The sequence below is a fragment of the Rosa chinensis genome, chromosome 5 (genome assembly GCF_002994745.2).
Source record: "Rosa chinensis cultivar Old Blush chromosome 5, RchiOBHm-V2, whole genome shotgun sequence".
NCBI classification, from domain to species: domain Eukaryota; kingdom Viridiplantae; phylum Streptophyta; class Magnoliopsida; order Rosales; family Rosaceae; genus Rosa; species Rosa chinensis.
Genome location: NC_037092.1, coordinates 10,273,780 through 10,297,623, shown reverse-complemented (window position 1 = coordinate 10,297,623; position 23,844 = coordinate 10,273,780). Strand labels below are relative to the sequence as shown.

General features: G+C 38.6%; 4 protein-coding genes across 6 annotated transcripts; 2 read left to right on the top strand and 2 right to left on the bottom strand.

Annotated features, from left to right (window-relative positions):
* Positions 1-1,415: 1,415 nt before the first annotated feature.
* LOC112164623 (auxilin-related protein 2-like) lies at positions 1,416-2,874 on the top strand. Its single transcript, XM_024300882.2, has 5 exons — positions 1,416-1,642; positions 1,827-1,880; positions 2,184-2,273; positions 2,361-2,537; positions 2,627-2,874. Exons 1-5 carry the CDS (start codon positions 1,625-1,627, stop codon positions 2,669-2,671), a joined length of 384 nt encoding a protein of 127 aa, XP_024156650.1. The 5' UTR covers positions 1,416-1,624; the 3' UTR covers positions 2,672-2,874.
* Positions 2,875-3,249: 375 nt separating this feature from the next.
* Positions 3,250-8,726, bottom strand: LOC112203103 (solanesyl-diphosphate synthase 1, mitochondrial). The gene is made up of 4 exons (XM_024344120.2): positions 8,655-8,726; positions 4,153-4,191; positions 3,877-3,975; positions 3,250-3,644 (listed from the first exon to the last, which is right to left on the bottom strand). The coding sequence occupies exons 1-4, from the start codon at positions 8,724-8,726 to the stop codon at positions 3,465-3,467; spliced, it is 390 nt and encodes a 129-aa protein (XP_024199888.1). The 3' UTR covers positions 3,250-3,464.
* An 11,899-nt stretch (positions 8,727-20,625) lies between these two features.
* LOC112168137 (glutaredoxin) lies at positions 20,626-21,978 on the top strand. 3 transcript variants are annotated; one of them, XM_040507186.1, is made up of 5 exons: positions 20,626-20,759; positions 20,840-20,931; positions 21,333-21,404; positions 21,504-21,602; positions 21,716-21,978. In XM_040507186.1, exons 1-5 carry the CDS (start codon positions 20,653-20,655, stop codon positions 21,859-21,861), a joined length of 516 nt encoding a protein of 171 aa, XP_040363120.1. In that variant the 5' UTR covers positions 20,626-20,652; the 3' UTR covers positions 21,862-21,978. The 3 variants fall into 3 exon arrangements, with proteins under 3 accessions (XP_040363120.1, XP_024161026.1, XP_024161025.1); XM_024305258.2 differs by having other exon boundaries at positions 21,382-21,404; positions 21,716-21,753; XM_024305257.2 differs by lacking the exon at positions 21,333-21,404.
* Positions 21,979-22,521: 543 nt separating this feature from the next.
* LOC112203102 lies at positions 22,522-23,442 on the bottom strand. Its single transcript, XM_024344119.1, has one exon. It carries the CDS (start codon positions 23,440-23,442, stop codon positions 22,522-22,524), a length of 921 nt encoding a protein of 306 aa, XP_024199887.1.
* Between the last annotated feature and the right edge of the window lie 402 nt (positions 23,443-23,844).

Below are 23,844 nucleotides of genomic sequence, written 5' to 3'. Positions count from 1 at the left end.
AAAAAATCCAACACCTATAACATATAGTTAAGTTGAGACAATATCGGTACAATGGTAGACCACAGACTATACTTGTCACCCTGGTTAGTAAAAACCGGAACGTGTATGATTTGGCAAAGAAACGTACGTGTATTATTCGGTTAACCTAATCTAACGATACAGTCAAATATTCGGTCAAAAAAACGCAATAATACAGCAAATTTATAACTTTGAAATATATGTGTATAATTCGGCTAGTAATTAAAAAACAGGATCAAAAATACGGATATATAAAACTATGTTTTTTATAAGAAAATAACTAATAAACACCAACAAACTAATACTTAGATAACACGAGCATGTTAAACTGATATCCAACAACACATATGAATGAAAATAAGTCTTTATCATATCAAAGGCAATGACAATTCCGGTCTTTGTAAGAAATCCAAGTCTAGTTTTAGAACAGAATAAAGTCCCCTGAATATCTAAGGAATTGAGATGAAATGGGCTAAGGATTATAAGAATCTGATCAAGCTTTAGTGCTTTATCTCTTTATATCGTTGTACTTTGTAGTGCAGTAGAATTCTAATAATCCATGAGTCCATCAACAATTAAAAGAGTTTGATGCTTCCAAGATTCAACTTTCCAAGTTCTAAATAATCTTGGGAAACTTCAAAAGTTCATTGCTTTAAAGATTTAAACCTTCAACCAACGCTAAAGGTTTAACGTTTAAATTTTTTTTTTGTTCAACTTCTCGTATTTTTTATCCATATAAAACGTATACATGTATAAAAAGGTCAGGGTCAATTATACGTGAAAAAAATCGAGTCTACACTTTCAATACGCTGTATTAAAGTTTTTTTCATTTATACACGTATTGAAGTTTTATTCGCATATAATATGCGTATTAACTAACTAGGGTGGTCTCTAACAACCTAACCGTTCTAGCAACAACGCTTTCAAGAATGGGGCCTCTATTAGAGTGGAGAAGATGAACTCCATCAATAATGACCAGTGTAACAAGCTGTGTACAAGTATGTTCTCCAAACTTTCTGGTGATCATTTCCCTATCCTTGGGAGTTGTGACAGTGTAACAAGCTGTGTACAAGTATGTTCTCCAAACTTTCTGGTGATCATTTCCTTATCCTTGGGAGTTGTCTGGTGATCATTTCCCTATCCTTGGGAGTTGTGACAGTGTAACAAGCTGTGTACAAGTATGTTCTCCAAACTTTCTGGTGATCATTTCCTTATCCTTGGGAGTTGTGACAATAATCTAAGTCTCTACTTTCTATACCAATATAAATTCTAAATTTAATTCGAACTCTTCCTACGTTAACTTTCTGTAACAACATAAATTCTAAATTCCTAATAAATTCCAACATTTTCTTTCTTGATCATTTTTTTAAACGTTCCTTCCTTCCTTAACCTTCTATATCAACATAAATTCTAAATTCCCAATAAATTTTTGACTCGCTAAAACTGTTCTATGCAATTTTTGATTAAACTCCCATTATGTCATAATATATTTCAAATAAAAATATTTTATCCGCATCTTACAATTTTCGGATGGAGAAGTTGCTAAAGAAGAATTTTAGGCTATAATGTGGATGAATGCTCGGATCAACAAAGAGATGAACACGAAATGACTAGAACTCCCCAGGTATTAGTTTACAAGGGATGCAACCATACAACATTATTTGCAGTTACTGTACGTATTAATTCATATTAGAATTTGTCTCACAGTTGTTTAGTTCTTCAATGTAAGGAGAGGAAAAGCACTAGTTTTGTATATTATAGTTAGGCAAATATTCAATTACTTTCCCACGCATATGTTTGCTTTGCAGGATGAAGACAGAACATGGTGTGGTCAAGATGAAAAGCAACATTCAGAAAAAGATGTAAGTTCCTTAGTTACATGATTATGCACAACTCAGTTATCTGTTCGATCATTCTGAAGAAGTATCTTTGTACTACATAGAACTTTGTATTTTCAATGAGTTATATCCATTTAAATGATTGAAGAAAGTTCCATTAAAGTGCCAGAGATATGTGCAGGCTTAATTAATTGCATATATCATTGAATTTTCTAAACAATCAACTTAAAACTGTGCTGTGAGTCTATAGCCAGGTTCTGTTTTCACTAAGATGAGAATTTTGGAACAAAATTTTGATCCAATACTTGCGCTTGAATGAAACTACAGATGGAACTGGAGTTCTTGGATGAAGACATAAGGTTATGGTCAGCTGGGAAGGAATTGAACATTCGCATGCTTCTTTCAACACTACACCAGGTAAGATTCTTGAATTTTATTTTCTCCAGGTTCAACTATGATGACAATCCAGATGGTTAATTGTTTGGTATTGTCGACTTGATTCAGATTCTATGGCCCAATAGTGGTTGGTATACAATACCTTTGACAAGCCTATTAGAAAGTTCACAAGTCAAGAAAGCCTATCAAAAGGCAAGGCTATGTCTCCACCCTGACAAACTGCAACAAAGATCAGCAACACCAGCTCAAAAGTATGTTGCTGAGAAAGCTTTCTCCATCCTCCAGGTAAACTATTTATATATATTTGGTTACTAAATGAAACAAAATGAAACAAAAGCAACACAAATTTAACGAGTGATGATATTTGGTTGTAGGATGCATGGGCAGTATTCATCTCCCAAGATGTTTTCATTATCTAGTGGACACTTGGTACTCAGTTTTGACTTGAAGATTGCGATTGAACTACGTGCAAGCTTTTAGGTATCCATCATATATATTGAACAATATCGACCTTCTTCTTCATCGTGAGCTTTGTAAATGCGAAATATGTACATTGTTGGATTAACAAAAGTTGGTATTTCTAATCTGTATACGCTTTGAAGTGGTTAACAATATTTTAGTATTTTCTCCGATCTTACAAAAAAAAAAAAACAAAAATTCTTTGGAATTGTCGATCCAAGTATATTCAATTTAGTGAAATCCAAAAGAGATAGAAAGAAGTGAATCAATGCATCACAAGCAACTTTTTCTAGCGATAACATCTTCTCCTAAGATACAAAAGATGTCATAACCAACTTCCAAAAGTTGTATTAATTAGCACGACAATTTTCATAGCCTTGGCTGTGTACACATATGCGTTGAAATTCAGACCCATATGTTATTTATGGGGTACATTTTCTCGGAAAATTCTATAGTACATATCAATATCTCATACACACATTTACAAATGTGACAACAAATTTATTGTCAGAGTGATAATGTTGAGTCCTATTTTGTGTAATCTTAGCTCTAATAATGATAATTACACCTTTTACGACATTGTTACAAGTTTTTGAACAAATTTGTTGTCAATGTTGTAATTTTTGTTTAACTATATGTAAATAGTGTAAATGAATATGATAACTTTTGTTCTTAATGTTGTAATTTTGATTCAAATAAATGTAAAATGAGTGTATGAGAAACTGGTATGTACCATAACTTGTCTCTATTTTCTCACCTGGTTCTTGTGAGGACTATGTGGGTGAGATCTAGAAGTGCCCTCCTTGATCTTCTTACGTTTACGTCCTCGCACTCAGGCAGAGATTTGATTGCCTTTGCAGCAAGGTTTGCATGCTTTCTTGCTAGATCCCTTGTCCTCTGTATACCATTACTCTTAGCAAGGTAGTCAAGAGCCTAAGGCAGAAAATTAAATACTTGGAATTTTGTTTTAACCAACAAAAGTAATGAGTTACATAGAAAATTTCAAAATATAATGCTTTATCACCATCAATATCAACTATTTATAGGAAAGATCAGATCAAAGGAAAGAAAAAACCGAGTTTCCTCAGCTAGCTTTAGCTTTTACCAAGATATTGAATCACGAAGAACCAAACATACACTTGGGCAGTTGGTTATGTGAACTTACGATCTCAATATTTGCAGGATTGTCAATTCCTTTTTCAACAACTGCACCCAACTGAGGGAACTCTTCCAGGGCAAACAATATTGGAGCAGTCATAATGCCCTACAAAATTGATCGCACATAGTTAGTCTATTACTCTGTAACTTACAAGGTAGTAGCCTATAACTTTATATATATGACAAGCTGATGCTTGCATATACTATTTCAAGCTAAAGAGAAAGTTCATGCATGTGTGCGAAGTTGGAACAAGGAAATGACACATTGCTAACTGAGGCTTACATGACGGATGTCAGATAATGAGCTCTTTCCAAGAGATGTTGATGATCAGTGGCGGATCTAGGATCTGAAAATGGGGTGGGCTACGTATTCATGTATCTCTTTGGGAGAAGCCCAAATTTTATTTTTTTAGTACGATTATGCATAAGTGTGGGAATGCAAGAGCGGGAAGATAAGAACCTGAGAGTTCAAGTGTTCAACGATTAAATTTAGTCTGGAATTTAGGCTTTTTAGTAGAAAAGAGTATTTCAATTCAGGGTTAATTCGATGATTAATCATCCCACACTGGGGGTATATATACAATTACAAAGGAGTAGTCTAACTCTAGTAGGAAACCATCTTTCCATAATTACAGGATTTTCTATAATTACAAGACATTCTAATTAAATAAGAATCCTAATTACATACGGATTTACAACGATTATACACTCTCCTTCAAGTTGGTGCATGATACGCTAAAAGCAAGCATATAATTTAACCCTAAAAATGTCATCGTTAGTATATAGTAAATAAGGATCGTTCTATTCCGGGGATTGAGGGTACACCTGTCATTGTAAAACAATTAAAGAATTAAAATAAAAACAAAGTATAATATTTACGCAAATATTTACAAATTACCAAAATAAGGGGGATTTTAGGTTTTAGGATTCCGAAAATTAAAAGAAAGAAAATAAAAACACAAAAACACATGTACAAAAATGAAACACAAGAAACAAAAAAACAAATCAATTTCAAACAATCAAATTCGATTCAACCCTACAATTGTTCATCTAAGTCATGAGAAAGAAGTTGATCATGTAAAACATTTGAAGCAAATGATTTTCCATATTTTACTTTCCTTTACTAATTAATCTAAGTGAAAGCACCTAGATCAATCCTATCAAACATGCAATCAAAGTTTAGAAAGCTAGCTAATCAAAACATGTTCAACGCAAAACACATAGAGAAAGGTTATCAACTTAAGTGCACAACCTAGTATGAAAACGTTCATCTATTTGCAATCCTTTTCAATTAAATTCGACTCTTGTCCAAAGCCTTTACTACTTTTGATTCAAGTTCACAAAACTATTGGTTGAATCATAAACTTAAATCTAGCATCAATTATATGCAAACCCTAAAAGTTTTGAACCAATTAATATAAACACATAAAAGATATCAATCAAGCAAATTTAATTGAACAATCTCACATAAGCAACTATAGAATCACAATCATAGGAATCGAAAATTTCATTCAATCATAAGATTTCAGATTTAAACTTTGTTCAAACATTGTTGTCAACTAGAAACAATTCCAACGAAAATCAAACAACGTTACAAAGAAAGAGGGTGAATTACACCGTGAGATGGATTATGGAGATGGAGATGTTGACGTTGGAAGCTTGAATCTTGGAAGCAAGTCTTCAAGGTGGACGATGGATGATGATGCTCACGGCTCCTTCTTCTCTTCTTCTTCCTTGCTTGAAAACCGTGGAGCTTGCACTAGAGGATGGAGAGAGGAACTTGACGTTTTAGAGAGAATTTTCTGAATTAAAAGGGTGTGTTTCAACGTCAAGAATGAGGGAGTATATATAGGGGAACGGCAAAGTCTCTCAAAGCTTCATGAATCTTCTTTTATTTTCTCAAATAATTATCTAGTAATTCCACATAGCTTCAACCAATCATGTAGTGCCATGTAAGCCCTGGTGTGTCATCCAACCAATCAAAACTCTCCAAAATAAGTCTATATCCCTTTTAATATATTGTTGCTGAAATATATGTAGGATTTCTGATTTTGTTCATTATTTTCGGCCAAAATTCCTTTAGGGAATTTAGGGATGAACCTAGACTTGTTTTGAGCATTTTCTTGTTGTCCACACTTCTTCTTTCCTTAAAACTCTCCCCAGAATATCTCTTTGCATAATCTTCTATTTCTTCTTGATTTTCACGCCATCTCTCTCTCTCTCTCTCTCTCTCTCTCTCTCTCTCTCTTCACGGCAACAACACATAAGTCTTCCAAAAATCTCTCTTTGACGTCACAAAACCCTAATTCCAATGGGCTTTTATCCATTTGCTGAAAATCCAAGTTAACCTAGAAGGTTCTTGGGCCTTGTTGCATCATCTTCAAGCCTTGATGCCTCCTAACGCTTCCAAGGGTCATTTCCCTTCATTATTTCGATCATACTTCTTGGACAGCTTAGGAGTCTTATTTTGTCAAAGTTTCCTCTTCTGAACAGGATTCCTGGTTGAAACAAGAAACTTCATTTCTTCATTTCAGCTCATTTATGCAGCCCTTTGTGTCTTGTCTTTAACTCCCTCCAACGTTGACTAGCTCCTCTTTCCACTTTCGAGCTCATTTCAACTCATTTATGCCAAGGACATGAAAATAGAAACTATTATTAAAAATAGAAACTTTCTAAAAATGAGAAATGGAAACTTTCCTAAACTAAAATGGAAACTTTAGTCCATGGCGTTCGGAAAGAATTAGTCCGACTTTGCTGTGATACCCCCCGAAGGGTATGTGTGTTGCTAACTTTCTAACGCTAACCTCCCCCAATTAAAAAAAAAAAAACTCAATATATAATAGTTCAAGTTTAGCTAGTTGCTGAATGTGAATCAAAATAGAGCTAAATATGATCCGAGCTCAAGTTGTATTGTAAGTTTGTAACCCTAACCTATGATGGCCTCAGAGATAGAGCGATCAGTCTGCTTCGTAAAGTACTGTAGATTGTTTCTCTCTCTCCCTTGAGAGTCGGTGGCACTGCTCACCCTTTATGGGTGCTTCCCTGAGCTATGTCTCAGATCTGGGGCTTCTGCCTCTTTTTTCTTCTCTTTTTTTCTCCTTCGGTCTCCCTCCCTTCTCCTTCCATCTTGCCCCAATTTTCTTTCTGAACTTTATCCCCAAATCTGATCTAACCCATTCCTCACTACCCATCACTTTCTTCCACCCACCATCTCTCATCTCCAAATCTTGTTGCATGGATTTCTTCTATTCCATTTCAAATCGATATCATGGCTTGGTTATTGCAGTAGCTTCTCTCAAACGCGATTTCTCGCGTATCAGTGGGAAGATAGGTACAGCTTTGGCTCGGGTGCATGCACCACCTCCTTCCTGGTTCTATTTTTGGGGTCTCTTGGCTCCTCCTTGTTTGGGTTTCATTTGCCTAGATCTGTTCTCAAAGTTGTGGCTGCAAATCTCATGTTATGGTGCAAATTTGTACTGTGGGGAAGAGGATATATATGTGTTTAGATCCTCTTTTTTCTTTTGTTTTTCCATTTTCAGGGTTATTTTGATTGGGCTTTGGTGTAGGGGTCCCCTTACAAGCTGCAATTTTGGAGTTCCATGTACGAATTCAGCTACAACGGCCATCCTGGACGTTGGTGGGATTGGATTTGTGGTGGCTGAAGAAGATGTGTGGAGTTTCCCGGTTCTGGGCTTTGTTACTTTTTTTCCTTCTTTTTTTCTTTTGCTTTAGGTTTTCAGTTGTTCTTTCTTTTCTTTTGATTTCTCTAGTCTTGCATGTTCTGGCAGTCGACTATGTGAATCATGCTTTGCAGACTTCGTCTGTTTTGGGCTTTGTCTCTTGTACTGTTGTTTAGCCTTAGGCCTTGTTAATTGATGCTACCTTTGACCAAAAAAAAAAAAAAAAACCTATGACGGCCTCAATCGCACTCCTTAATTAAACATGTTCTTTTCAGGGACAACTATGAAATTATCCATGGACCCATTTTTGTTGCTAGTTGGCATTTCACTTAACAGTGTCAGTAATGGATTGTGCAAATGTTAGGTAGGGAACATAATATGAGGTACTAATATAATAGATTTCAAAAGTAAGGTACCAAAGTTTAGAGTGAAGGATAATTGGGGTATTATTCTCATTTTCTCCCGCCCCATTTTATATATCTTTGCAACAAAATTATCACTTTGGTCACTCAATTATGACTAATTCTACACTTTGGTCACTGAAGTTTTCAAATGATCATTGTGATTGCTTAACTTTAGTACCGTTTGTCACTGCTATTAATTTTCTCGTTAAAATAGAGGGCCTTTTTGTCTAATCACTACTTCTTTTGTCATGGATCCTTTACACCATTAACAAAAGGGGAAATTTTAGGAATAGTACACAAACTAAAGACCACTAATAATTTCTATGCATGAAGTTTCAAAACGAGAGCATTTTAGTACACGAAATTTGAAACCCGACCCACTATATAGACACGACTAGGCCTGGGCATCTGAACCTGAGAACCCAATCCAAACCGATCAAAAAAGCCCGATTCGGTTCGGTTTTGTATTGGAAAATATCGGTTCGGTGCAAAGCTCGACCCGAATTACAGTTTATCAAGTCGGTGTAGTGCTTGATATTTTTCAGGACCGAAAGACCAACCCGAACTGAATCATCCTTCTCCACATCCTCCTCTAACTCCACAACCACCATAGCCAAACTCTCTTCATTCCCCTTCTTCCTCTACTCTTTTTTCTTCTCTCCTTTTGACCACAATTTCGACTTAGCCCTGGGTTGCATCACCTGCAAAAACTCCTTAAGCTTAAGATCATCAATCTCATCTTCATCCTCATCCTCACTCCTCTTCGCTCCCATGTCGCTCGGAGCGGAGTAGATCGAAGTCGCCGAGATCTTCTTCCCGCGGGAGGTGTAGTAACCGTGGTGTAGGCGGCAAGAGATTGGTATACCGAGAAATCGGCTTGATTCGGCTAGTTGATGGGTATACCGATGTCAGTAAGAATTTGGAGAAAATATCCAGAAGAAGAAAGAACTTAATGAAGATTGGGAACGAAGAAAAAGGAAGAAGATATGAAGTAAAGTAGCCGGTAAATAGAGAACTGCATGATGGGGATTGGGGAGGAAGAAAAAAGACAAAAGAAGAAGAAGAAGAAGATATGAAGTAGAATTGCAGAAGAAGAAGTGTCAAAGAAGACGACTAGAAAAGAAAGAGAGAGTAGAAAGTAAAAGAGGGTTCTGGGTTGTGTTTTGTTTTACTTCTACCGCCTAGGACGAAATAAATATAAACTTTGCACATGATATACTGAGAGCATCTCATACTCCAGTGGTTGGGAGCAAGGCTTTTGTGTAAGACGTCGGGGGTTCAAACCTTGGCTCTTACCGAATTTTGTGTATATTTTGCATATTATTGGACTTACAGGTAAAGTTGGAAAACTGGATTTTGTGCTCGAAAAGCCCGAAGACAGAACCGGCCAGTTTGGGATCGGTTTCTGTTGGTTTCTATTTTTGAAAAAGCCCAAACCGATTGTTTCGGGCTCGGTCTCGGTTTTACCAAATTTCGGGCTCGGTCGAGCCTGACCTGATCCCAGGCCTAGGAACAACGTCAATGAAGCTATCAGAACCTCTGCCACCCAGCATAGTTTGAGGGGTAAATTGGTCTCTATACTGTCTTACTCTTGCCACCCATCTTTCTATTTCTCTATTACTCTGGCCCCCCATCGCTCTCTCTCTCTCTCTGTCTCTCTCTCGCTCTCTCTCTCTCACTTGGTTTCACAATGGCCGGAAAGAAGTCTTAGTAGCCGAGCAAGGCCACCTGCAACCATGCATGGAGCTCTGCAACCACTTCCTCTCCCGCCACTACCACACCACCATCGTCATTCCCTTCACTCCATCCTCTGCCATCCCCCCTTTTTCTCCCTAAACCCACTATCCCCTCACTGCCTTTTCCTGTCCTCCCTTACTCGAGCCCGACTTGTGTTATGTACCGAACCTAAATTTACCGGTTTTCTAGTCTTTCGGACGGTAAACGACATTTACTTTTATTTTTTGACTCCGTTTCGATCTTTTAGGGGCCCTAAAAGTTAACTTTTTGTTTGTGTTAAATTTTAAGAAAATTTTATTCAAAGAAGTTGTAGAGGGCGTTAGATCGAGTCCGTGAATATGTGGTACGTAGAAATCAGAGTTCGTATGCGAAAGTTATAGCCGAAAAACTAAAGTTACTATTCACGGTAACTTTCTATATATATATATATATATATATATATATATATATATATATATAGAAAGTACTGTGGTAGGTCAAAAACCACCTCGGTAATTTCTCTCTCCTCCCTCTTTCTCTCTCCCCACCTCTTCACCTTCTTCCGGCCAAAACTCCTCCATCTAGTGACGGAATTTGACACATAAGCAAGGAGGAGAAGGGATTGCAGCACTGTTTTCTTTGGGTATTCTGATTTTCCGTCAATTCCTCGCCGTCCGTCCACCAAATGGTGAACCAATGGTCTGGATGGAACCGCTTCCTCCTCCTCTGAAAGCCTGTGGTTGTGGGTTATGGTATTTTGGCTGGAGAAGAGAGAATCAAAGCCATGAAGTTTACTGTAGCAGTTTGAGGTCAACGTCGATTTCTCTCAATTCCGGCCATCTTCGGCCACCAAACCAAGTCCAATAGGAGCGCCTTGAGTCATACAACACGTTCCCTCAAGCTTCTAGCTCTAATTTGCAGTGTTGAGGAAGAATCAAGGAAAAACCCGATCCTAGGGTTTGAAAATTTATGCCAATCTCGAGCACTTTAAGGTAAAATTAGAATTTGTAGTTGAGAAAAGTGTTGGGCTTATTAAGTATGTGTTACATCCAAAATTTGGTGGCTATCGGAGGTGGTGGCCGGCTGCTCATGGGGTCCATGCGCTGCTACTGTAGATGAGCGTGGAGGCTCGTAGCGCAGGAATTTAATTACTATTTTTAGCCAGTTAAATCATATATATTTTGTAGAACTTGTAGATATGATTTTGGTGGAAATTGGAGAAGTTTGATATCGATTTTGAATTTCTAAAGATCGATATTTTGATTATCGATTTACTAGAATCCCACCGTCAGATTTCTCTCGGGTCTGCCGGAGAACCTTTAAGTTAATAAATTGGTGTTAATGGTGAAGTTGGGTTGAATCCGAGAAGAAATGGAAATATTGATTTATGAGGTTATGATGTTGGAATCGTATTTAATTGGTGAATTGTTATTCACGAATTATAATTGTGTACAGGGCAATGTACGGTGCTACTGCTCAACGAAGAAAACCGTATGCGTGGTCGGCTAAATAGTATTGTGAGTGGACATTTGATTTGAATAATTATGCATGCAGTACTTTATTTATTTTATTATGTTCCGGTTGAGATTTACTATGTGATTTCACGATATACTGATTTCCTTTAATTGTTGATTTATCGGAACTTTCTAAATTATATTTAGTGGCATGTGATAATATTTGAGTATTTTATTTATCGGGATTTATTGAAATATGCTTCTGGTGATTATTAAGGATTTAGGAATTAATATTGAGTTTAATGAGCCTTCGAGTTAGTGAGATATTCCTGAATTATGCTTTCGGTGATTCATTGATGATTTATTTAATTAAGATGGGGTTTCCGAATGCAATTATTTTAAAGAGATTGATTCCAGTTTATTGAGGAGGTAAATAAGTCAGCGCATACATGCATTACCTGGTCGGCAACCTCCTCCAGGTAATAGTCTGGTCGGCAGTCCCCTCCAAACAATATTCTGGTCGGCAGTCCCCTCCAGGTGGCATGAGATGACTAGTCGGCAGTTCCTTCTAATCATCGCCTATTTTTGAGATATGAGGTTTTAAAGAGATTTTGAGATGGCATTTGAAAGGTTTTACAATACGTATTTGAGATTTCAGTAAAGAGAAGGATTAAGCGTGTTTTTAAGATTTTACTGCATGCGAGGTTTTTTTAAGAGAATAAATTGGGAAAACATTAAGTTTCACTTGTTTATTTGAAATTACTTATTTTTCCTCCTACTCACTCTAACGGTTTCCAAATGCTTTTCCCATGGGCCCTTCAGTTTCAAATGCCCAGTTTACAGGCTAAATTCGCTTGAGGTCGTGCGTACATGGAGTTGAGGCATAGTTGTCATAGCTTCGTCATTGTAGAATGTATCGAGCCTTTATCTCTCTATCCATCTTCTGATATACCTTATGCATTAGATTCTTTTGATAACCTGTGTGATTAAGATTCTTTAGTTGAGAATTGTTTGTAAAATGGAAGATGGTGTGATTTAGGGAGCAGGGTGGCTCTAGAAGAATAAGGGTGGATTGTTTTAGAAGTGTATTATTTTTCTACAGGTTTTTGGGTAGTTCATTTTAGGGGAAGTTCCGCCAAATTTTTTATAGAATTTCTTCTAAGATGGGTCCTGCAGGTCACTTTAGATTTTCAGGGTGAAATCCGGGGCGACTCCTGTCAACTTGCTCCTCCACCAAGCCGCCTAAGACCTCGACCACCACCTCGCCAACTGCCTAGCCACTGCTCCTTGGCCTCTCTGTGCTGTAATCGACTTCCAGATCGTAATCCACCTCACAGCTCAACATCCAAAACCCCAATTCCAATTCCAATTGAATCTTTCTTCTTCATCCTCAAACCAATCATTTACACACAGAAACCAGTCCAACCCATACACGATGGATTTTGAAGATGAACAATACCAGAAGCAAAGACTAGACGAATTGCAGAGAGACGTCTCCAAGAAGCAAAAGTTCGAGCCCGCCGTCGCAGCCTTCGTCTCTCTCCTCTGCGATCGCTACTCCTCCGCTTCGCAAGTCCTAGTACACCCTCATCTACCGCATCACCACCATCTTGAAGACCCACTACACCTCCCTCGAGTTCTAGGCCGCCGGGTTGGCCCTCTTCGTCTCGCCTAACCCTAATTTCAGAGCTGCGAGAAAGAGAGAGCCATAGAGAGCTTTCTGGGTTTGGGTATGTGGAGAGAGAGAGAGAGAGAGAGAGAGATCCCTTTTTTTTTAAAACCAAAAATAAGAGTTAGTGTGAAAGAGTACTAAATTATCCTTTGACAAATGAATAATGACATAGGATTTAACGGCGTTACTAACATCGTGTATGGATAGTGGGTCATGTACCAAAATGCTCGTTTTGGAACTTTATGTATCGAAATTATTAGTGGCATTTATTTGGTATATGTTTTAGGGAATCAGAAATTGAGAGATAATCGTTGTGTATTCTCATTGATAATAGGGGCCTCTTTATATAGAGGATTACAATGCATAGAATCTCAATCATACAAGGAAAGTAATTTTACATTGATTAGGATTCTAGATCCTTCTAATTAAATCCTATTACCACTAGGTCAAGTAACCTAGAGTTTGGGCTAAACACAAATTAGGTTTTCCTTGAACACTCCCCCTTGTGTTGCCCAAACGCGGTGCTTCTTTCGTTGCCTCGTTAAAAACCTTGCCGAGTAACAAAAACCCAGTGGGACAAAAATAATCTCGGTCGAAGGGGAAAAAGAGCACAACACACCCTTCACGTTTCGAGGTGAACATGTAGAAATCTCTCCCTGATGTCTGCGTCTCCCCTTGATGACTACAATCATGGGAGTTCAGATAATTTCTGCAAGCCAATTCTTGCCACATGTTTCTCGAACGTGGATTTGGGCAATGACTTAGTAAACAAGTCTGCCTCACTGTCCTCAGATTGAATCTAGTTCACTTTGATCTCGAGGAGAGTCTGTTGTTGCTGATTGTGCTTGGTGTTATCGCTTTTGATGTAGCCTTGCCTCATTTGTTCAAAACAAGCAGCATTATCCTAAATGCTCGTAGGCTCATCTGTGGTAGACTTCAAACCACAATTGTTCGAACATGCGTAATTATGAATCCAATCCATATTCATTCACGAACCACTTCATGAAGAGCAATGATCTCTGCATTATTCGAAGATATAGCGACTAGGGTCTATTCTGTAGACCTCCAAGATGTCACGGTCTTTTCCCATGGTGAACACTTAACCGGATTAGGAATGACCTTTGTGTGGGTCAGAGAGATACCCAACATCAGCAAAACCTTCCAAAACACATGTCGTTTTGGGATGGGGATAGTGGACGCAAGCCAGGGTTGGCGGCGTACCTGGTGTGTGATGGGTCCGAATCCATCATCTCTTCGTAGGGATAGAACAAGCCCATATCACTCATACATCTCAAGTATAGAAAAATATCTTTTACACCAATCCAATGGCGTCGCGTTGGCGCAGAGCTATATCTAGCTAACAAGTTCACAACATATGAGATGTTCGGTCTTGTGCATTGGGATAAGTACAATAATGCGCCTATTGTACTAAGTAAGGCACTTCTGCCTCTAGCACATCTTCGTCATCATCCTTTCGACGAAGAGGATCCTTTTCAGGATCAAGACTACGGACGATCATGGGTGTGCTTGAAGGCTTGACCTTGTCAAAATGCTTAAGCATCTATCGACACGATGCTCAAGTTCCAAACCGAGACATAATCGTGTTTTCCCAAAATCCTTCATCTCAAACTCGGATTTCAAGTGTTCAGCGGTTTCCCTTAACTCTTTAAGGGCTTCTAATGAAGATCATGTCCAACATGAACCGCGATAGAATCCGAAACTTGTCATAGAAACGCGTGGGCATATCCCTTCCCAATCAAGTAGTCACTTTAGTGAGCGTTTCAACCTTATTGTAAACGCGCTCCATGGTCTAGAGCCACTTGACTTGGGTAAATGAAGTTCACCATGAACCTTCATGTATATTCCATATCTAGATCCCTATAGAGATACGTAGTGACCATATTAAGCTGCATGTTCAGTTATTCGGAAACTACCAAACTGACAGGGTAGTGGAGTGCAATGACATCCATTACGAGAGAATATGTCTCATCGTAGTCGATTCCAGGGCGTTTTGTGAGAAGCCTAGCGCTATAAGGCGAGATTGCCATCTCTTTTTCTCATCACGCTTTCTAATGAAGACCCATTAGTCAACAGGTTTTATGTTAGGAGGTGTTGGAATTTCTAGCTCGAAAAGCTTCCTCTTCGTTAGAGAATCCATCTAATTAACCTGGATCGCATCTTTCCATTTAGGCCAAAAACTCTCTACGTTGGTATTCATTCATCAACGGAGCGTGGTTCGATATCATCCGACTCAATAAACTCATGCGTAACGAAATGCGCAACTACATCATCAATTATGATGGAGTTTTTATCCCACGTCTCATGTACACTAGTGTAAGTTTCATAGAGCTCTATATTCTCAGGAATAGGTTTTGATGTTGGGGCGTCCCCCAACGGTAACCATAACCCGGAAGATACTCATGAGACGGATTTTGAGTCTTGATGATCAAAGGATTGGAATGTGTCAAAGTATCATTCGAACCCACGGGCCTCCCACGCATCCGAGCTGGGGTCATGGCCTGTAACGCCATAGTGCCACTCTCTTTGGCATTGGCGCCATGCCTACCTCCATGTAGGGTGGCGCTACGTCCTCTCGTAGGGACGTCCTTCCTTGCAAGCATGTTTGCAGCATATTTGTGTGATCTAGTCACTTTAATAGGGATCAAGATGAGACATAGTGGGGACAGACCACGACAAATCCTGTCGTTCTTGTTGAACATCTGTGTTCTTATCTCCCCCTAACGATGGGAAGACTGTCTCATCAAAGTGACAACCCGCAAATCTAGCGGTAATGAGATCGCCTTGCAAGGGCATTAAGTGGCAGACGATTGTTGGAGTCTCAAATCCAACGTAGTTGCCTATTCGTCTGTAAAGACCCATCATAGAGCGCTGTGGCGGCGCAATTGGCACATAAATGGCTCACTCAAATGTGTGTAAGTACAAAAGACGTGTACCCAGTCACTAGCTGTAACGCATAACATTGAGTGGCGGTAGGTCGTAGACGAATTAGCATAGCTGCATGCGATATTGCATCACCCCAAGTAGATGTAAGAAGATTGGTGCGTATTACCAATGTTCAGACTACCATCGTAGTCATTTCCTCGAGACCAATTGGGTGTGTACATGGAAATGTGATGTCCAACATCAAGCTCATTGCAATATCCATCGAAAGTCTTTCGATGTAAACTCTCTAGTATAGTCAAATCCAATTGACTGAATAGGATGATCTGGGGAGTGAGCCCATTCTCACATGATATGTGCTAGGAGTGTAGTATAAGCAGCATTTATAGGTGGACAATGGCACAACACGTGACCGGCGTGTTTGCGTGTCAACCAACATCATAAAATATTTAAGCGTCCGCAAGTTGGTTAAATTAATCCACAAAATCCCTATGGATTCTTTGTAAGAACAGAATGAGTATTGTCATATCCTTTGCATAGGACGGTCTCAGTCCTAGTTTCCCTAAGGAACGGGCTTTGTAAAATGAGCGAGAGGCCTTAGAAGCAACCATTAAGTATTTTGGTTAGGCCTGAGCGTTCAAAACGCTATGTGAAGCAAGTTGGTGATTGCAACATCACCTGGGGCGCCATCACCATGATGGACGCTATCCATGGCGTGATGGATATGGACTACGCCAGCCCTAGGCTGATGGTGGACGGAGGCGGTGCCCTAGGCAACAGCGTCGGTCACACTTAGTCTAGGAATCAACTTTTGATTCATGCTTCATTTCGCTCGAAAGAAATGATGTCCATGTGAAGTCTTTTGTAGACGGATCATCATATCATGACTAGGATGATCTATCCTGTCGTGACAAAGCCAATATGTGTCTAAATCCAAGAGATCTTCTCTCATAACTTTATTGGATTAATAGCTCGAATAGTGACATAGAATCCACTAGAGAGACACATAAACTTCTCTAAGATGCGTCTGTGTTCGTAATCATTAGAGGTAATGCAAAGGAACTCATTTCCGTTCTCTACATGCATGTTCGCATGGAATTCGTTGGCTATTCATAGCGTACGATTTACCCTAAGAGCGTAGAGAGTTTCTGTGACAGCAGTAATCAAGGTGCCATTTGGCAAGTGGAACTTGGGCTATTCCATGTCCTTGAAATAATATTGATGGCCCAGCCATCGTAGTCACAAAGTAATATGCTCAGAATCAAAATTGAGTCATAATAAAAAGAACTCGAAATTTTATTCATAAGCCAACGGAGTACATCATTGTTTCTTTGATCAAAGAAAATCTAATCCAATAAAAAGTAATATGGCAATCGCCTACATCTCTTGGAAAATAAAGACTTAAACAGAATTGGCGATCCATTGATCCCAGTCAGATTTGTAGTCTTCAACCCTTCACTCTAGATCATCTTCTTGATCTTCTTGTTCCACATAGTGAGCTTCTCTTGCTTCATAATATGCTTTGTAGGCGGTGACAAGTTCTTCACGAGCTGTACAAATGTGTGCCCAATGATCAGACACTCCACATCGAGAACATACATCTCTTTGCTTGAACTCCATTGATTGAGGCACTTTGAAAGCGTCATTTAGATGGCTCTTAATGTTGGTGGGGCCACCAACATGGCCAGAGGCGTTGCCTCCCTCTCTCTTTCCACGTTTACCTCTTCGGTTCCGTGTTCGCCTATTTTGGCGGTTACCTTCCCAAGTAGAGCGATTATATGGATCAGAATGTCCAGAAGTATACCTAAGATTAGGGTTTCGCTCTTGGCGCCCTCTCTTAGAGGTGCGACTATAATTGGATTCCGGAATATGTTCTGTTTCCACGGATCTCGAATTATAGTTCTTCACAAGGATATTATCATGCTTTTCAGCGACATTCATAGCTCCAATGAGCTCATGAAACCTTGTGATCCGTCTTGGATTTACATCGATTCAATAGTTCTTAGCAACCATCAATGCAGAGACGGGGAAGGTAGAGAGAGTCTTCTCAATCAACATCGCATCTGTGATCTTTTTACCACAGAATTCCATTAAGGATTTAATGCGAAGTGCTTCCGAGTTATAGTCAAGAACTATCTTGAAATCACAGAAGCGGAGGCTATGCCATCTCACTTCTAGGTCAGGAAGCAAGAAGTCACGGACGTTGCCAAATCTTTCTTCGAGTGAGACTCACAGCCTTCTGGGGTCTTCTTCATTCATATACTCGTACTGGAGCGAATCATCCATATGACGAGTCATTAGGATGATGGCTTTCGCCTTATTTGCCTCTAAGGCTGCTCTATTTGCTTCCAAAGCTTGAGCTTGCTCAACAGTTATCACGTCCTGGTTAGGCTCGAGAATCATATCCAAGATTCCATCGGCCTTGAGATGCTGGCGGATATCACGAACCTACCTGTGATATTCAGAGCCAGTTGTTCCCAATGGAGCAAAGTCCAATTTGTTTAGGCTACTCATTCTGAAAGAGGACAAGAAATTAGGGTTAGTTTCGGAGCGAAGTAGGCTACCACGAAAACATATGAAATTTCTAAGCATAATCGCTTCCAAGAAATTAGGAATTTCCGAGCGTAGTCGCTTCCAAGAAATTCTATTCCAAGATATATTGGATTAGATCGAAACAATGATGTAAGTGGTCGATCATAAATTCTCTGCAAACTCTAAGTTTGGAGATCTCAACAAGCTCTAAGCTTGGAGTGAGCACGAACCCCCACAGTTCGGCTTAATTTGGTCTCCCCTATAATGAAGAAAGGGGGGTAGAAGAAGGGAGGTTGCAAGTCCCCGAGAAAAAGAAGAGAAATTGAAATAAAAACTCAAAAACGGGAACTTTTAGTAAACCATACCTCTTAGGATTGCGGATCGCATTCGATCCTCATTGTAGGATTGCAAACAAGCTTCAGTTATAGGCGAATCAAACTTGTTGAAATTCGGAGCAGATTCGCTTCTAAACAGCTCCCACTCCGATTGGTTTACAGGTCACAAAATGTCTCCAATAGGGCTGAAATTTGGAAGTCAGAAAGAAGAGACCTAGGCGAACAACTTTGATGAAGGAAGAATTTTGATCTGAAAATCCGAAATAGAAGTTTCGGGGCTTGAAAACTGACTGATATGCACAGGAACTAGCATGCTGAACAGCTCCCACCTTGAATACTGTACAGGTCTCAAAACGTCTCCAATAGGGCTGAAATTTTTAGGTCAGACATAGGAGATAGAGATGAACAACTTTGATGAAGAAAGTATTTTGATCAGAGGTCCCGAACAAGACGTTACGGGGCGTGCAAGCAGGCTGATCTGCACAAGAACGAGCGAGCTGCTATGCTGCAGGGGCAGCAGGAGTGCCGCAATGCTGCATGGGCAGTAGGTGGCACATGGGTGCGCAAGGGCTGCAGGGGCAGCTTACGGCATGGCTAGCAAGGGCTAGGAGCTTGCGGCTGTTTTGGTGAGAAGAGTTTTGGTTTTTAGGGCTAGGGCTCGTGTTGATAACGTGTTTTAGGGAATCAGAAATTGAGAGATAATCGCTGTGTATTCTCATTGATAATAGGGGTCTCTTTATATAGAGGATTACAATGCATAGAATCTCAATCATACAAGGAAAGTAATTCTACATTGATTAGGATTCTAGATCCTTCTAATTAAATCCTATTACCACTAGGTCAAGTAACCTAGAGTTTGGGCTAAACACAAATTAGGTTTTCCTTGAACAGTATATTATTTCTAAAAATTTCCCTTAACAAAATTTCTTAACAATATGACGAAACCATGGTAGCAAACTCCTCTTTCCAAGATGTGTAAACTGCAAGTTACTGATGAATTTTAACTTTTTCTTTTTTCCGAAATGAAATTTTAACTTTTTCAGATGTGTTAGTTCTTTAATTCACACAACAAGTTTTCCCTTGCTATGAAAGAGAAATAATTAGTAAAGGAGAATAACATAAAATCAGTAGTATTACCATTGCAAAGGACCTCCTAATCCATAGTCTGAGATATGAACACACAAAATTCATCCGAGACTCTTATAATGTATTAATAAGATATCTAAAGCTTTAGTCATTCAGACCTTCCACAATCTAGTTTTCACTGTTCTCCTTATATCAAATCAAACCAAAATTAAGAAGAAGAATCATAGTTAACTAAGATAAAACAACAAAACTCACAATAGAATCTTGCAAAACTTAGGCCTCGTTTGGTTTGCAGGAATATCAAAATAGGAATATGATTTATTTTCCTTTTTAGACCGATATAGAATATAATAGATTTTGACATTTCCATATGAGTTTTTGAAACAATATTAGGAATTAAATTATGGAGAAATGGTTGATATGTTGGGGTTTAGCTCGTTTCTATTGAGAACAGTGAGACAAATCTTTCACTTTTGCCTCCCAAAGCGCTTTCATATCTAAGCGCACTGTGAGAGTTGCCGGAAGCTTCACAAAGTTGCATGGTCGATCTTCTCGGCAAAGCTACAGAAAAACTAGAGAGAGAGATTTTGGGGTTGAGTAAAGATAAAAGAGGACTAGGAATTCTCTCTAATGGTCTACAATTGATCTAAAAACGACAGGAGGCGTATTGGAGAAGAAGAAGACAAGAAGAGAGAAGAAAAAAAACAGAGGGGAGGGAGGAACAAGAAGAGACGAGAAAAGAAAGGAGAAAGAAGAGAGAGAGTGCAGAAAGAAGAGAAGAATAAAAAAGTTGTACATGACTTCGGGCCCAAGTTTTTTTTTATTTTTTTTATTTTGACTTCAAGGCCCAGACCCGCCCCGTTTCCGGGCCGGGTTATATAAAACTATCAAATATTTTTAAAGGTTTCGGGCTAAATGCCCAGCCCTGTATTTATTGTACTGAAAAAAAAAAAAACGACAGTATTGAGCATACACGTCAGAATTCGGTGGGAAAAAAAAGAATATGGGCGAGGTTTGGGATTTGCAATATAGGGTTTCGAAGCGTCGTCGTTCAATGGCTCTGGCCAAGGTCCAGGAGATCGTCTCGGCCAATCCGGTCGTCATCTTCAGGTAATTCATCCATCCATCTATCTCTTGTGGTCTTTGAGCCCTCGATTTTGAGCATCTCTGTAATCAATCTTGTTTTGCAGCGAGAGGTATGAGTCCTACAGCGTGTGCGTGAAGCAGCTCTTCTTTCTAAAATTGGGAGCCCCTTACAAGGCTATTGATTTGGACGATGAGAGTAAGTACCAACAAACCACTCTTCTCCTTTCAAATGTTTAGGAATTATATAATGCATCATGTGTATTTATGTATGTAAGCCAATGGCCTATTTCTTAGTGTTCAGCTATGAATGTATCTAAATGGGGCTTGCTAATTGATAGGCTGTTTTAAACTAGTATGTCCCCATGGCGGTATCATTTGCGCGTTGGATAGGGTCATATTCTCAGTATTTCACGTCTGATGAATTGGCTGATCTGCTTCAAAAGTTGATTTTGGTTCTGAACTATAATATTTATTGCTTAGTTTGCATACAGTTAGTTATGCGAAACACATGAACGTAGTTTGTATATGTACAATGATATTATGAAAGCTTACGAGATGCCCATTAATGTCTTTTTACCTATGCTATATTTTTTGCAGAGCGCTATAGTTCAGTCTTCCTACTTATGAACGTTTTTTTTTTTTTCAGTGGACAGAAACAATTTAACTGTGGTAATCAAGTTTTTGTGAAATTTTATATATATGTAACCTTTGTTTGGGTTGGAAAATAGAAGGGTGATTAATGTTGGTCTTATTTGTTGCATTTTGAAGGTGATGCAATTGAGATACATGCTGCACTTGCTAAGTGGACCGGACAGATGAGACTCCCCAGCGTATTCATCGGTGGAAAGCACATTGGTGATTGTCTCAGTAAGACTTGAATCCTAAATCACAACATTATTCGTTTTAACTTTTAATAGTGTTCTTCTCCCACATGCATTAGATTTTTGTCTTGATGGTAATAATTTGACACTGTTCTGCAGAAACCTGGGATTTGCATCATGAAGGAAAGCTGGTCCCCCTGCTCACTGAAGCTCAAGTTGCCTGCCCTCTAGCTCAGGTTCTTACCGAAAGTCCTGAAGACGAATTTCCTCAACCAACCCTAGAAAAAAGAAAGAGTTTGGAGTGAACTAGAATAATTTTGTTCTTGTGCGTCTATTACTCTTTTCCAGAATGTCGTGCACATTAAACATGAAGGGCTTTATACATCGTTCAGTGATTCTATATTTCTGATTTGATTTGCTCTGATCAGTGCGCATTAAACCCTTAGTATTTTAGCTATGATGATTTGACTGCGCTTCAAAATTGATGTAATTAAAGTTGATTTTGGTATTTACATGCGATTAAAGATGCAAAGAAAATTTACATATGGCTTCGTCATTGCAGCAATATGTAAGAGCTCAATGAGTGATGCATTAAAACCGGTAGCAAAAATTGGATGCCTTAGATTCAACAAATGCGTCACCAAACTATCAAAATTATTGGAGACACAAAATTCACTTTACCAAGAGAAACAAATAATTACTGCTTGGTAGGAACAATGGCGGATCCAGGATTGGAACTTTGGACGGGCTGGATTTCTTAAACAAAAAAAAAAAATTATATATATATATATATATATATATTATGGAGAATCTCGACAGTGCGAGAGAATTTTATAAATTTTAAAAAAATGTACATCTAGTCGGGGGGGACGTAGTGAGCCTTACCCCTCAAATACATATCTATACAAAAATAAAAAACAAAATCAATAACAAAATAAACGTGCAATGCAATACAAGAACCTAAACTAACTAAATCTAACTCTACGAGTTCCACAAGCTTCAAACTCTTTGATCACCGATTCATTGTCAATAGATTCAACATATTCCTTCTCAATGTGAAGGACCATACAATCACCAAGAAACTCATCCTCCATCTTGTTTCTAAGTTTATTCTTAATGATGTTCATAGCTGAAAATGCCCTTTTAGTGGTCGCCATAGAAACAGGAATAGTCAAAACTAGACAAATCAATCTATAAAGCATAGGGAAAAATTCTGACTTCCTTGTTTGAACCAACATTCTGCACAAATCAGAAATGGATTCCAAATTCTGGAACTTTGGATCACTATGCATATCCTTCTCATAATATGCACACTCTAATTCTAGAGCAAACATTTCACTATCAACAAAATCTTCAGGATAATACTTCTTTGCAAGATTGCATGCACCTTCAGTTTTAAAATTACTGAAGTTATCACGAGGATCCAAGGTTGAACTAAGTATAAGAAGTTCAGATGTTTGGTCTGAGAATCTTCTATTCAACTCACTCAACTGAAAATCAACTAAAGCATTGAAGACATCTATATGGTAATGATGCTCAACTGTAATGAAATCTCTTTGTTGGCAACGACGACCTGTACCATCCTTATAACGAGCATTCATATCAGGCATATCAATATCATGTTTTTCACAAAAAGTTTCAACATTTCTTACCAAGTCATCCCAGCCTTCTTCTCTCATCTCTTGAAGAAATGATTTTGTATGTCCAACAAACTTCATAGCATGTACGAAGTCAAGAGATTTTCGCTGCAATGTCTGACAAAGAACTTTAGTAATTTTCATCAATTTGTGCATTAGAAGCAAGCAGAACACAAAATCAGAAGACCTCATAGCTTTAAGAACAGCCACAGCTTCTCCTTGCAATTCCAAGGGTCCTTGCTCAATCATATAATTAAGAGTTTTTTTGGTTGAACTAAACAATTCAATCAAACTCTTAATTGAACAAAAATGTGAGCTCCAACGTGTAGCAGCAGCTCGTTGCAAAGTACAAACTTGATTAGCACCAGTACCTGTTTGAAGTTGGCCACAAGCTACCAAATCTGCAATTTCTTCATTTCTGACGCTTAGCAGAAGAATCAACAAAATTCACAATTAAACTTAAAGTCGAAAAAAATTGCCAAATCTCCGGCACCCCATTAGCTGTAGCATTCAATGACGATCGCAAGCGGTGATCAAAACAATGCACATAATAAGCATAAGGACACTCTTCAAGAAACAATGCTTGTAACCCATTATAAATACCTCTCATATTGCTAGCACCATCATATCCTTGACCACGCATATTTCTCA

Excerpts from the sequence above, each read along its gene's own strand:
- LOC112164623 (XM_024300882.2), top strand. Across the intron at positions 1,881-2,183 it reads AGCAACATTCAGAAAAAGAT|ATGGAACTGGAGTTCTTGGA; the intron begins GTAAGTTCCTTA and ends ATGAAACTACAG. Across the intron at positions 2,538-2,626 it reads AAGCTTTCTCCATCCTCCAG|GATGCATGGGCAGTATTCAT; the intron begins GTAAACTATTTA and ends ATTTGGTTGTAG.
- LOC112203103 (XM_024344120.2), bottom strand. The coding sequence starts at position 8,726 with ATGGGAGCGAAGAGGAGTGAGGATGAGGATGAAGATGAGATTGATGAT. Across the intron at positions 4,192-8,654 it reads AGCTTAAGGAGTTTTTGCAG|ACATCTCTTGGAAAGAGCTC; the intron begins GTGATGCAACCC and ends CACTGATCATCA. Across the intron at positions 3,645-3,876 it reads ATCCTGCAAATATTGAGATC|GCTCTTGACTACCTTGCTAA; the intron begins GTAAGTTCACAT and ends TTTCTGCCTTAG.
- LOC112168137 (XM_040507186.1), top strand. The coding sequence starts at position 20,653 with ATGGGCGAGGTTTGGGATTTGCAATATAGGGTTTCGAAGCGTCGTCGT. Across the intron at positions 20,760-20,839 it reads AATCCGGTCGTCATCTTCAG|CGAGAGGTATGAGTCCTACA; the intron begins GTAATTCATCCA and ends CTTGTTTTGCAG. Across the intron at positions 21,405-21,503 it reads ACAGAAACAATTTAACTGTG|GTGATGCAATTGAGATACAT; the intron begins GTAATCAAGTTT and ends TGCATTTTGAAG.
- LOC112203102 (XM_024344119.1), bottom strand. The coding sequence starts at position 23,442 with ATGATTGAGCAAGGACCCTTGGAATTGCAAGGAGAAGCTGTGGCTGTT.